Raw genomic sequence first — 14,998 nt, 5'->3', positions numbered from 1 at the left:
TTTCATCTCTGGTTCATACTTTCTCCTCCCACATACTTTTTTTTTTTTTTTTTTTTAAATTTTTTTTTTTTTTTTTAAACACTCACCCATTTCCATAGGCAAAAAGGAATTAAAATGAAGATCAAGAGTACATTACATTGTTCAAATTCTAAATTACACTTTTAGATTCCATGGTTTAACAATTTCAAATTATAAAAATAATTAACAAGATGATAAGAGCTTCATAGGCTTGGTTAAGTCCCATATGGCACTACAGTTCTAGCAGAATACTACAGAATTCAGATCACAGATCCTCAGAGACCTACAATAAAGCTATATGCAAATGTTAACAGTATTCAGGCAAATTAATAATGAAAGAAAATGCATAAAGTACAAGCTACCACTGCAAGAGCCTTCCAGAAAAGAGATGAGAAGAAATTATGAAAGCGCTTCAGCATCTGTTGACTCAGCCACTACTGATGAGAGACAACTTCCCACACAAAACTTGTCACTACAGTCAGTGAAATCCTCACTTAATGACAACTAAACAAACATCCATGTTTATACACAGTAAGTATATTAAGTACAAAACAGAGTACAGGACACTAACCTTTTGCTTCACGCAGCACAGACAAGGAGAACTAAGAGCAACGTGGAAGACATACCGATGGGACAAGGAAACCATCATGTTTCGGTTTACATTCAAATGATGCTGTGGCTTTACCAGTTGTTGTATGAATCTGCCCTTCCATAACCCCTGTATATGCAGTTCTCATTCACAAAACTGTTTATGATCACGTGCATTTTTCATGCAGATCTCCTGTTCATCCATATGTTCAATTCCATTTTACCCTTTAAGTATTAAATGAATTCTTCTTGACTTTTCACCTGAAATAGGCATATTTCCACTTGAGCTGAATAATAAATACCCTAGAATAAAAATGCATCTTTTCCACCTCCATTTTCCCTTCACTGCCAACCCTTAAATTCATTTTTCCATAAAGCCCTAAAGGTCTTTAACTTTTATCTCTTCTGATTCACCTCAGAACTTGATCTAGTTAGGAGAAAACAGACATAAAGATTCTCTGCTGCATCATCAGGCAACTGAGTGCGTTTCAAACTTGGGGGGGGTGGGTGTGGAAATCCCAGCAGTGCAAACAGACTGTGTTTTATGTTGAAATATTTTTTATGTTGCTAGATAAACTCACCTCTAATTGTCCTATTTGTTCCAATAAACATCACAAATTAAGCAGTTTCTGGTCTATATTTCAGCCTTGAAATGCTTACTCTCTTCAGCATTTTGCTGAAGCTGTAAAGCAAAATAAATTCTAATGCTTATGCCAATTTTAATTTGGATTGAAAATAATTTTGCCCCAGTATAATACCGAGGCCCTTTGCACAGCAAAGGGCGACAACAGGGAGTAACCCTCTTAATTGCTCCTGAGACCAACCACACTCATCCCCACCCAGAAAACCACCTTCCACAAACTCAAGAGTGACCCCTCCTGCTAATTACGCAGAAGTGCTGTCTCATAGGCAGGTTTCGGCCATACCCTAACCCTACCTTGATGGAAACCTGACTGGAGTCAAACAAAAAGCACTTCTGAAAAAAGCCACCTAAGCAGAGGCCAGCACCTGGAGAGCAAAACGAATATTACAGCCACCCTGAGGCAAGGCCAGTTCTGGCAGTACAACCAGCTCGTCAGGGTTCACCGGGATCAAATTCAATTGCAACACCTAACAAAAAGACCCATCTACAGTAAAGCTGCATAGATACATCGCCCACTAACAAAAATGTTGAGCTCATCTTCATACTCTTACGGCCTCGTTGTATAGAAGATGGTGCACAACACGAGACTAAACCACAGTAGCAGGTTACAGAGAACACAAGGAGCAGCAGTGCAAAGCCAACCAGCAAGCTCTGAAAGCAAGGGAGGGAGGGAGAGCAGCTCCTCAGCAGCAGCACAGAGCATCAGGTCGGCAGCAAGACACCTCCCTCCGCCTTCCTGATGGGTCACCGGGAGCACTCTTCTCGGTGACCCACTTAAACACCTATGATGGAAGTCTTGCAAAACCTGACACGTGGTTCACAGGATGACGCCTCCCTGTGTGAGTACAACCAGTGTCATCAACTGCCAAGACATTCACACACACACTCTTAATGTCTAGTTCTCTCTGCTGACAGCTTAAACTGAACTGAAACTGCTCCCGCCTGCAGCAGCCAGAAGCCTCTGAGTCACTGCTGCTGCCCAGCCATGGGTGCAGGAGTGGTGGAACTCCAGGAGGAGCAGGTGCTCCTGTAAGAAACCTTCTGGTCTCGGTTCCAAGGGCTGCTCTTACCACCACAGCAAACAACCTTCCTCACCGGAGCCCAAACCCTCCACCTCTGCCATCCTGGTGTCAACTCAAGCCTTCTCCTCCCCCTTAGCCTATTGTATCCTCCAAAGGATGTGGTAAAGCAGAACTTGTGGTCCCTCTATAGCAACAGAGCAAGTAACAGTGCTAACACAGCAGCCAGGAAGGAAGGTGAGAGAAGACGTACCATACAAGAGAGGATGTGGTTGCTGGTACTGCAGCAGCTTAGAAAGATGCTGCAAGGGGTAAGACAACAGGGAAGAATGATTAATTCTGGGGAGTGGGAAGGCAGGAGGATGTGAACAGCTCAACTGAAGCAAGACAGAGATGATGAGCAATAGGGGATTAAAAGAAACAGCAACTGAATCAAAGGATACTGCATAGTTAGGGACAATAAGAGAATCCTTTTGCAGGCAAAAGGCTAACAGGAAGCCTGGCTCTCTTGGAACAAGGGAGATTTTGATGTGACATTATGTAGGTTACATGTTGTGGATGGCACACGTGGAAGAACATAAGTCCATCTAGTATAGAGCATTATATAGGTGCTGTTTCTTTTTAATTCAAACCAATACCTGAAAAGGCCATAAAGAGGCGTTGGAGACTTGACAAGTCACCTGCTGTTATGAGTGGGAGATGCTTCTAAGAAAGTTGTGTTACATGTATTGAAAGAGGAAATGCGCATCTTAAAGGTATCAAAATTTAATGCTCTTGAAAATGAATTATCGTTTTCTTCAAATAAGGAAAAGGTAAGCTCAAAAACCATGGAAGTGTCCAAGGATACCTTTCATACATGGCCATGCTGCAGCAGCAATTCATTTCCTTCCAATAAGTTTATACACTTTGAGGTTTGAGGCACTGCATGACTTCGCCACAATGAAAACCATCTGTCATAAGCAGATCATTCAGAAATGAACACTTCTTTTCAAGCATGCAATTCTGCTTATAAAATACATGCAAGAAACCCCAGAATGGGACATAGTTTTGTTTCAAAATACATTATAATGTGCAAATTACAACTCAGGATATAAGAAAGCTCTTACAGAGAAAGATAATAAGAGAGAAACCTCAACTAATGCCAGATGTAAGGTCAGAAATACCAACTTTTTTTTTTTTTTTTAAGGACTGAGTGTATTTCAATCTTTTTCTGTTTAAACTGAAGACAGACATGCACACACTGCTTCTCCTTTTGGTGATACTAGCACAACGCAACCTATTTAAGTGAACTTATTCCTACTAGGTATGGGGATAAGCAGCAGAACCTAGATCTTAAAATCCAGAGTCATTAGCTAAGCAAAAGCTCGTAACTACTAAAAATCTATGGGGGCCTAGAGAGATGATGCATCTCTACCATTAGCATTAATGACACCCACAGAACTCATTTTAAAAAACAAAACAAAACAAAGAAACAAAACAAAGCAATCCTAACCTCTTCCTTCTGCTCATCCTGGGGAAACTGGAACGGGACAAGGATTTGGGTTTTGCTGACAGTATCCAGAGCTGCAGACTGAAAGCTGCAACGACCCACAGAGATTCACTGTTCTGTTCTGTGTGTTATAAACAAAAGCTCTGAAAATGAGCAGATTTTCTGGTGTGTATCACTCTGCTGCTGGGATGGTATAAATCATGAACCACAGCACAGCTCCAGATCCGAGCTGCCTCCCTCAGGAGTTGCAGCATGGTAACAATGCTAAATATATGTTGTTACTGTTCCAGTAAGGTTTTTCAGTTGACAGTGTTGCAACTTTTCACTGTTCCCCAGCACCATCCCACTTCCCCTGATATAATACACACCCATTCTTTTATTCTGAAATAATTTGAACAAATCCAATTTTAGAATTAATTCCCAGTAAATCTTTTGGTGCCTGCCGACATCTCTGGATTAACTGTTGACTGATTTTCATCCTCTTTTTTTCCATTCTGCAATGCTCTCCCCCTAATAATACCAGCTGTTTAAACAAAGATCAACTTGCCCACAGTTTCCCCTTTGGGCAGCTGTGTACTAATTATTAAAAATGAACCATACAATGTTCCTGCTTATTGCATGGATAACTACAATAGATAAACAAACAAGCCTGCTGATCCATTTAGAAGAAGACACACACAAAAAGGCAATTCTGTCCTCTTATCCAAAACCATAGCAATTACAATAGTAGAATCTTGGCCACAAGAACAATGCTTCAAACTGTAGTAGTCTGTGGGAATGTATTTTGGGGAAACTAGCTTTTTGCCCAACTTCTTTGTAAGCCAATGCCATACTGGATTAATCATGTAGAATATCCAAGCGGTCCTACGCATCCTCAAGGCGCACGATTTTGTTGTTAATATCAAACCTTTCCAATACAGTACTGCTCCTAGCACACAGCTGGAGTTTAGGGACTCCTGAATTTCAATCCCGTTCTGTTGAATTCTTTGGGGGAATAATATGTGGGTGAGCAATTTTTTTGTTTGGTTTGGGGGAGGGGGGAGATGAGATTTGATTTTTTTATATAACCACTTCAAAAAAAAAAAAAAAAAATCAGCAACACTGTTAAACTTGACAACACTTACAAAATAAGAGTCCTTAATTCCCCCTCTATGTAGCCCATGTGGGCTACATTAAAAAAGTAAAGGCCTCACCAGGTATGCCTGGTATTTTCAACAGCAAAACTTCTTATCTTCTAATCTCCACTAAATACATCAGATGTAGAATTGACCATGTGTGCAAATCTCCTTTCTACATAGATGCTAATGCAAAGATGTAAGTGTTTATTAAACAGAAGAGAACAGCCTTTCCTCCTCTGACTCATTTTCGCCTCCTGCTCTGGCTGTGAAGCACTGAGAGTTGACTACCAAACTCCACTGCAGGCATGGTGTCCTTATGGGATGTTCATGCACACACTAAGAAAAGAAAAATGCTGTAAAAGTCACTGTAATTCTGCTTAGCTAGAAGCTGCCTCCTAGAATCACTGGAGCAATAGTAATACCTAGGGTCAAAAAATAGCCACCCCCCCCAAGCATGTCCAAAGCCCTGCCCTAAAGTTCAAACAAAATGTGAAAATCTGTAAAGTAACTGTTCCCTCCTCTTTTCCAAATTAAGTGGAACTAACAGCTGAAAAAGACAAAAGTACTCCTTTGCAGATGGGGTTCAAAAACCATTTAATATCTTAAATACCATGACACTACAAATACAGTCCTAGATTTTTCAAGGACCACTTCACACTCAGGGCCAAATAAGATTACTGCTATGCCTTAAGTATTTCTATCTGCCATCGCATTCCATTTTTAACCCAGAAATTAGATTTGGTGCTTCTGCTGTGATCCAAGAAACAGTTATGTTTCAGAAACAGGAAACTTCTCAGAGATTTATACAATTCAGGAAATCTAATGCAAAAAATAGAACACTGTGGTTCTGTGTGTAGCATTTTAAATGTCTGCAAACCTAGGCATAAAGTCAACACAAAGTTGATCACTGCAAAATTGGTTAACAAACTCTGAAGTGCATTTCATAATTCAGTATTATCCACTCATACACTCCACTCTGTGGAGTCAAGCAACACTGGAAAAAAAAAAAAAGATTTGTTCTGGAACTAGGCCAGAAATAGTAAATAAGCAAAGAGCCGAAGAAAAGCTGAAGAGACACTATTCCTTAAATCCATCTATTGTGGTTTGTCACACTGCTTTTTTTACTACAATGACCCAACTCTTCCTACAGCTATGAAAATGGAAATTAAGACACTCAGCTAACATCCTGTTAAATATTGTATTATTACCCTTCTCATCTCCACTTTTCAGCTGATAAATGCTTCAGAAAACCGGCTAACACTAACCCCTTCACACACACTGACGCTACCAAGTGCTACAGAGCACACTCAAACGATTTTGACATTGTTTCAGACTGATTCCACTTGCATAAAATGCTCAAAATTTAAGCTGAATCTTGCCGTGCCCCTTCTCATCATGCAAAAGATAAGATCACCTGTATGGCACAAAACTAATATATGATTAACAAACTAAAATTATGGTCAAAGCAAAATATTGTGGCTACTGTATCACCGACACATCTTGCTAGCGATCTGAAACATCCACCTGTGCATCAAGGCATATATTGCTATCAATAAACAAGGATTCTCTGAAACTTTAAGTTTCTTTTCCCTTGGAGGGAGAGAGCATATAGTCATGTTCTCACATGCTCAGTTCTATTTCATTTCTATAAAGTTTATCCTCGGGTAACAACTCCCATTAATTACAGTGTGAGCTTGTGTTAAATCAAAGTTTAAATCTGAGTAAAAGTAATCGCATTTCCCTTCATCAAATAATCCCTGTACAAAGCCTCTCTGAAACTCCACTGGATCCCCCCCTCCTCCCAGAAGCGCCTCTCGATTCCCAGTAATAAGACTGCAGCAAAATAAATGAATGCATCAAAGTAGGTGGAATAAAGAAGGGGAAATATTGTGCAAAATGCTGACCCATCAAAAGCACACAAAGCATTTGTTCAGTAGTGACAACGAATAATTTAATCTGAGGCAAATTACCAAACAAACATCAATTAAATGACATGCTAGAATACAAGAGAAAGTTCTCCCACACACATTTCAGGTTTGCAGAGCCAATAGAGCAGCACACACAGCCAAGCACAACTCTCACACAATTGTGATGGAGTCATCCAAGCTACTCAAGGATACTTAAGATTCTCCACAGGACACAAGACAATTACAAGCATCTAAAAAGAGGTAAATTTAACTCCATAACACTAAGCATACATTCATACAAGAAGAACAGAGATCATGTGTCACAAAGCATTGTAAAATGGGAGGAAATCAGTGTTTCTGACCCTGTAAACATGCCATTCATGAAACACACAGAACTAAAGTTTTATAACAGAATTAGCTCTACTAACCGTAAGTTTTAAGTGTCCAACCACCTGACTGGAGAGCATTTGAAGCAAGTTGTAGCAGCGGCAAAGACCCTCCAGCTCTAACAGCAGCCCAGTTGTGCTAAGTGCTGCCTATGTACCTGACAAATCTGAAATAGGTACCAGTTCACAGAGAAATGAGAGACAAGTGGGGAACCACAGCGCAGCAAGTGAGACACAGTGGTTTGCTGACTGTCCCACAAAGATGTTGTAGTGAGGCCACACTCTGAGCACCAGCCAACAAAGCTCAAGTTCAGTGTGCTGACCATACTGTGCCAACCAAGATAACCTAAAATTATAGTTTCTAGAAAGTAGGGCATGTACTGACTATACAAACCTTCTAAGCCTGGCTCCCTACAAAGCCTCCGGCCTCTCAAACTAAAATAGTCAGAACATTTTATGGAAATAAATCAACAATTACACTTGCTTTTGACCAATATGATTTGGAAACCTAAGCATCAGGAATAAATAATGTCTCACCATCCCGAGCAAGAGAAGGAACATCCTTTGATCCTTCAAGTAAGGACTGCTTCCTTCAGCAAGGATATTCTGCTCATAAACTGGATAGGTGAGTCTAGCTGAGCAAGAGGCAATTCTGTTTTCTTGCAACAACAGTCTTATGTCCTCTGGTTCAAAAAAAAAAAAAAAAAAAAAAAAAAAAATTTAAACTCATGCTAGAACAATGATGATGGCACCATGATACATATTTTAAGCCTTCACAATGCTTGAATAAGAGTGAATCTTCACAACTCTAATGGGAATTACATCAGTAAACATTCTTCTATTAATCTAGTTTTTAAACAGTTCTGAAGAAAAGCACTACCTAACTTAAACCAGTGCTTATCGGAGCTAAGATTAAAAGCCACACAGTCACAACAGTCTGACCACTTGCTTCTGTCCATCGTATCTTCCAGTACTACATATTTGCCTAAATCCAGTATCAGTGAAACTAGGGACAGCACTAAACGTTTGTGGTTTGTTTTTGTTTGTTGGGTTTTTTTAAATTCCTTTCTTAAACATGCAGCTGTGATAGCTCTATATTCAATTCCCAGTTCCAAACAGTGAATCTGTACCAGTTCATAAACCTCAGATGGAAGTTCCTCTCCAGCAGGTAATAACATTATGCTTTGCCCATCTAGGTAGCTGTCACCAAAATGTCTGGGTTCAATCTCTGAATAAAAGCCTCCATTTTAAGGCCTTAAAAATTGACTTCTGAAGTTTGAAACTTTTTGTAGTTTTAAAACTCCATTCATATCCCTCTACCCCAAGAAGTGCCAGACAGACTACTGTTTCGGGGGAAAGAGGGTGTTGGTTTACTACACAAAGAAAAATGGCTTGATGTCATATCAGTTCTACTCTGGCATTTAAGTATCAACTTATGAACCTAAGATGGAACACACATGAAAAAAATCAGGTTGACTGCATCCAACCTCATTAAAGCAACATTTACCTAACTGTAAAGGCAACTATTTTTTCAACATAATTCCTAGACTGTTCATTGAGATTAAACGCATACCAAAACATGGCATCTAGATAAAAGCACTAATAGGAGCCTCATATAGTAATGAGCTACACAGTAAAATCTAGAGGACAATGAAACTCCAAGGCAATTATTACTACCAGGGTAAGATTCTCACTAACTTTGCTAAGGCCAGGATGCACAACATTTTTCAGAGACAGACCTCAAAATTCTTTATAAAGCTGGTAAAGCTACGGCAAGCAGACAAGAATTTAAAACTCTCTTTTAAGGAGTTTAGAGCCAACAAAGCTCCTGGTATTTCAGTGACATTGCAGGCTCTTGTAACACTGCAGGCATTTAGGAGTGCTAGCAAATTAATATGCTGCACGGACTCATTTGGTGAACAATCTCATTCAGATCTTAAGCTGCTTGTCCTGTGTTCTGAATGTGTTAGCAGGCTGAAAAAAATCTGAGGTGCCAAAGATATTTTCTGAAAGGGTGCTACAGTTTTTCCAAGTGTAAAGCTGCTTGCTGTACTTTGGACTCATTACTGGGACAGCGATAAAAAGCATTCTGTCTTGAAGACAAACAAAACCAAGACCACCACACCACATAAATCACACCATTATTAGTTAAAGGACTAACACAAACTATGGTTCAGTGTTATTAAAATGTTCATAATAGAAGTAATGGAGAGTAGCTGGTCAAGTTTTGAGTCAGTATTACAGCACAGCGAGTTTTACAGGAATATTTCTTAACTAATCCCTTTCCTAAGACTAGTCATAGCAAAGTGTGCTGTGCACAGAGCACATGCAGTGAAATTTTGTGAATAAAACTACACAGATATACGATCCCAATTTCCACTCTTCTCACGTTCCTGGAAGATCAAGTGGAAGGCTATCACAACAAAAAAAAACCCAACAAACAGAGGGAATGCTTACATTATAACGTGCTACTTGTGTTTTCCTATCACAACAATAACAAACCATGAAGTATCAAAAGAGGATGGCAAGCACAGTGCTGCACTTTTCTACCACTATTGTGGGAGGAAATCTAACAAATGTTGCTTTGCTTCCAGAAAGTAATGGATTCCCTGAATCTACAGGTCTATTTGGAATAAACAGTGCCCACAAATTGTATGAAAATCTGTTACAAATTCACTTCTCCATAAGCCTGTCATCCAAAATAAGCAGCTGATAATGTAGCAATAGCAATGAATACAGCCAGTTAAGAGTATAAAAGCACCACAAACAGCTCAAAAGTAGACTGGTGTCTCGCAAGAGAACCACAAATTTAGGTCAGCTTGTAGCTGTGCTGTTCCGCAGCAGAACAGGAAACAATGTGATGTGCAGAATAAGATGTCGGTCACTTGAGCTCACTCTTTCCTGATGCAAGAGAAAAATTACAGCCCACTTTCAGTATGAGTTCTGCACACTTGCTTCAACTGGAGGAGCCTACCTGCTGAGAGGTGGAGACCAGCTCATCCCATTGGGGCAACAGAAACTCTCTTCTGGTAACATCCAATTGTGTATTCACGGTGCAACGGTCTACAAAGAGAGATGAAGCCTACGACCCCTTATTTTTGAGCAGGGCCATGTAAGGCATCTCACAATTACATCTTTATCGAGTAAATAATTAACTCCTTAAGTGAAAACAGACACACATTCCACCCTCTCTTTATCAGGAATGTGTGAATATCACCCCCACGCAACTTCAGAAGTCTAGACTTAAGAGCGTTTTAAGCAGATGCCATTAAATATTGATGATGTTGTATTTCATTTTTTGCATGACTATTTAAAGAGAATTAATATATATATTGGAAAAATGATCCCTTGAAACGTGACTGTCTGACTTATAGCATCCAGCGAACACTGCAATTCTAGTACAGAGAATCTATTTTGGGTATCTATCAACATATTGTATTGATTTCTCAATGTAACAAGATGCAATAAAATAGATACCTTTTAATTTGCTTTTTAACTTTGTCTCAGATTACAGTAACTATTCAGTACATTACAATTTCACAACACAGAAACTTTCATAACAAACATGGGTGCAAGAGAAATTACTTTTCCCCCAGGCCAGAAGAGTCATGAGATACAGGAGGTTTGAGACCTGTGTACAGTTTTCACATCCCTGACTGACACGTGCCCCATCCTTCCAATCCTGCTTGTCTTTGATTCGCATTACACAATTTGCAAGATGGGGCCCATCAATGCCTAGATTGCGCAGCGCCTACCTAGCGCAATGGGGATGGGATCTCCAGCAACAGCTGCTATGATAACAACTCCTACATTCATAAAATTAAAAAGTGGGACTTCTGGGTCAGTACAAAACTTCAAGCAATGCACTTATTAAAACAGCAGCTGTGTATGCGCTACAAGGGTTGACATCCTATAAATTACACTGAGGCACTCCTCAAAAGTCTTGCTAGATGCACTTCTAATTCATTTATTACTGGAATGAGGCAGCATTAGAGCATTCACTTTCAATGCTGAAGATATTAAAGACAAAGTTTGTATTTTTTGTGGAAGAGATGTTTGGCTTTGGATCTTACAGCTCATCAGAGCAAATGTAACCTGGGAAAACTCCCAACCTGAAAACACTTTTTTTTTGGACCCAAAACTCTTGCCATTTTTTAAATTACCAATTCACTATCAGCAGGTCTCCTTACAGTGCTCTGATGTCTTATACTCAGAGTGAGTTATTTGCTATTTCAATGACACTTGGTATATTCAGTTGATCTAAGACACCTTCCTTCATTAAACATGACACTTCCTGACTTGGCACTCAGGCCTGCAAGGGGTTATCACACTACACTTTTGTCAACATTTTTGGAAACATATGTTGCAAATTCTAAAGTACATGGGGATAGGAGTTAATCCTATGGGTAAGGCAAGCGACAAAAAAAGAACAGTGTCTTTCAGTATAAATACTCTACTCGTGGAAAGTAAGACAGAAGAAGATAATGGGATATTAAAAAAATTTGTCCTGCTGGACAACATCAGAAGAGAGATTTACTCTACCAGAGCTCAAGACTGAAGTGCAAGACACCTGCATGTATTGGGGAAGAATTTCTTAGTTGGGCTACTAGAGACACAAATGTTTTAGAAAAACACGTGCCTGAAATGAGACCAAAGGTTGTTTGCACAGACACTGATGCAAACCAAGTGACAAGACATTTGGAGAGTCAGCATTACTAAATAAAGCACAATGTTCTAAATTTCTTATTAACCTCAAAAAAGCGCCAAATACCTATAATGGAGACAGACACAACGGATGCATAAACAGAAAGTCCAGGGCTTTGGTTCTTATTTGCACTGAAATAACTGAATTACTTATAAGGGTAAGGGCTGAAGAATAAAATTCAGTCTTATAAAATGTGATTTGGTTGAACAATGGTACAAAATACAAGCCATTTCTAAAATAACTGATACACTAATAAATATAAGTAGCCTGAGCAACATTTTACATCAGTGCAAGAGCTTTGCAAGATGAAGCTTATCATAAGGACTTCATATTAGAAGTGATACTGGGGGTAAGGTAAAAATAGATCTCATGAGTTTATCCTCTATAATTAAAAGGCTGTACTTTAAGCAAAAATAATAAGTTTCACTACAGATAAAAATCCCTTAAGTTACATAAACTTCCTATCTTTGCTTTCTTGCACCTTGATAATTCTTACTCCATTTTACTTTTCTGCCTAGGCTGAAGAAAAATAACATGATTTACACTTTAAAACGAGTGTTTTGAAACACAGCTGTTAAGCTAACATATATCATCTCATTTATACAATGGTAATTAACATTTTACCTTGGGACAGAAAGATTGAAAAAAACACTCCTTGTTCTCTTTTCTTAAAATGTGAATGCAAAATATAGGGTAAATATAATCTTCCAAATCTGGACTTAATACAATTCTTAGGCAAACTGAACTGCCTTAGAAAGAGATCAAAAAATCCGAACCCAAATCTTCAAAATACTCATGCTCAGAAATGACTACCCAGAAAGCATTTTCAAGAAGTAAGAGCATCTACCATACCCAGAAATAAATACATCACTACCACAAGCAATCCAGAGCAGTTACATAGATTAAACTGCTCTGCAGGACTGACAAACAGGAGCTGGGATCTTTGTAAACTTTGTGAAAGGAAAAGCTCACAGCTGGAGGGTGACTGCTGCAGCAATCCCACACCACCAAGGATCCCCAAGTGCACCTAGAGACTCTGGTCTCAATATACAGCTGCTCCTTCTGACAGAAAGTCTACCAGTCCCTTGGAAATCTGTATTAACTCCTGCTATTAAAAATAATGTGCCAGCCTTCCTCCCCTTTCAGTCTTCCTCGTACCTACGCTCTGCTTACTTCAGCTTTCATCCATTACATCGCTGCAGTTTTATCTGCTGGATTAAAGAGCACTCAAACACAAAAGAAATGCCTTTGTTTGAAGAACAAACAGGAACCTCCTGTCCAACCTTCGACTTGGATGGATCTGAGCTACTGATCTTTATACAGCAACTGGAGCTTCTGGGCACAGCTCCCTGAACATCCCATGACTCCCCAACTATTTTATAACACAGGGATAGACCATTTGCTTGATGAGCAGTTGAATCATCTAAAAAAATATGAAAGAGGATATTGACTTGAATCTACTAGATGCTTTATCTGCCAAGCAGGGAAAGCAAGCTTGGCCTCTGAACCAGACTGATATAGAGGAGGGGAAAGAGGAAAACAAATGTGTGCTTCCCCATGTACACAGAGGGCAAGGGAAAGAAAAGGAATTTTTCATAATTTGACAAGAACATCCCCTCCCACAGCAAGGGCAACGAGGTCATTCAATGCTCTTCATTTGTCATAATGACAATAACTTCCACTTAAAAATAGTTTTTTGGAAGTTAAGTCTGGTCCAAAGGTTGACTGAAACTGTTATTGTCCTCAGCCAAAAAAGAGAAAGCGAAGACTTCATTTTTCAAACCCTAAAGTTTAAACCCATCTCCCCACATAACGGAGTTTTGGCTGCTAGCACAAACTGGTGTGCCATGAACCAGTAGGACCAAGGAATTTTATGTTATGGAGTAGAACGCTCTGGCAGGGCATCTCTGAAGCCAGAGGTCTTTAAAACGAGAGCATCTGCCAACTTCTACCAGGGACATTCACAAACATTGTTACAAAGAGTCACCCTAAAACATTCCAGCCATTATAAAGTCCTCAGGCCTTCTGGATATATTTGTCCTCTTATGGGAAGGATCCTAATGTCCTGTAAAAGGAAGATTCCTGCTTTCCTGACTCTGTGGGCAGGCTGAGGGGGAACAAGACAAAGGAGCTAAGAACTAAGAGCAAGACTGAAGAAACCTTATGAGGTCTACCCCATGGGTTTTGTGTTTGTTTAGTACTCCTGTGTGTGAGTGACATCCGTAAGGATCAGTACTCATATCCAACAAGGTTACTGATGCATCACAGTTCGTTCTTGCTTACAAGCACTTGATATACCGACTAAAGCTCAGTCATGTTTCATTCCTTGTCCAAGTTAACGAAAGGATCTCCAGAAAAGCTGAATGCAACCACATTTTTGTCCTCAAGAAATTAATGTGTAATTGTAGACTCTGTAAATGCACACAAGTAAACAGAATCTTAAAATTTTGAAAAATTAACACATAATACAGAATACATAGGAACCAACATTTCCTCAGTAGTGACTGTTAAAAGAACAGCATTATTTCCTGGCTTTAAGATGCCTAATTTTACCAATTTAATATTTGTGACCATATCTATTTTTGGAACAGCTACAGAACACATACACAAAGGAGAGAAAACAAGTTATAAATGCAATGCCATGAATAGAGCTATATAGTCCATGCATTATTTTTTCTTTCCTTCCCTAAGAGAATCTAAGCATTAAGCACTGTACCACACAGAAAAGATGTTTTACAGTCTTCCTTTTTAAGGGTGATTTGTGCCTGCAGCTTTTTTCTTTCTGTTTTGGGTTCATCTTCTGATTATTTTCAAAATTCTCCTTATCCAAGAAAGCCTCCTGAAGTGCATTAGGACTTACACATTGGTCCCAGACTGTTTAATTTAGCCCTAATAACTTGAGGAAGCTTCAGGATGGATTGTTGCTATTCTGATTAAGGAATCAATCTCACCCCCAGCTGGGAAGGTTAGATGAATGCTTTGTCCCCAGAGGGAAATCAATATTGTTCCACTGACCAGCAACTTCCAAACACTGCAGGCATCAATGTATCATGAAGAAAAAAAGCACTTAATTCTTGCCTTCTAATTATAAAATAATTCTGAATTTCCACTGTTTTGACACCTGT

At 39.3% G+C, this 14,998-nt stretch overlaps 1 protein-coding gene across 18 annotated transcripts in view; it reads right to left on the bottom strand.

Annotated features, from left to right (window-relative positions):
- FNBP1 (formin binding protein 1) overlaps window positions 1-13,237 on the bottom strand; it is an 87,514-nt gene extending 74,277 nt beyond the window's left edge. For all 18 annotated transcript variants that reach the window (XM_026860345.1, XM_026860346.1, XM_026860342.1 and 15 more), the window contains exon 1: window positions 13,214-13,237. In XM_026860345.1, coding sequence (XP_026716146.1) covers window positions 13,214-13,230 — 17 coding nt within the window. In that variant the 5' untranslated portion in view covers window positions 13,231-13,237. The remainder of the gene's footprint in view (window positions 1-13,213) is intronic.
- Between the last annotated feature and the right edge of the window lie 1,761 nt (window positions 13,238-14,998).

Source organism: Athene cunicularia, assembly GCF_003259725.1.
Source record: "Athene cunicularia isolate RWA chromosome 17 unlocalized genomic scaffold, athCun1 chr17_part1, whole genome shotgun sequence".
Classification (NCBI taxonomy): domain Eukaryota; kingdom Metazoa; phylum Chordata; class Aves; order Strigiformes; family Strigidae; genus Athene; species Athene cunicularia.
This window is presented reverse-complemented; position numbering and strand designations above follow the sequence as displayed.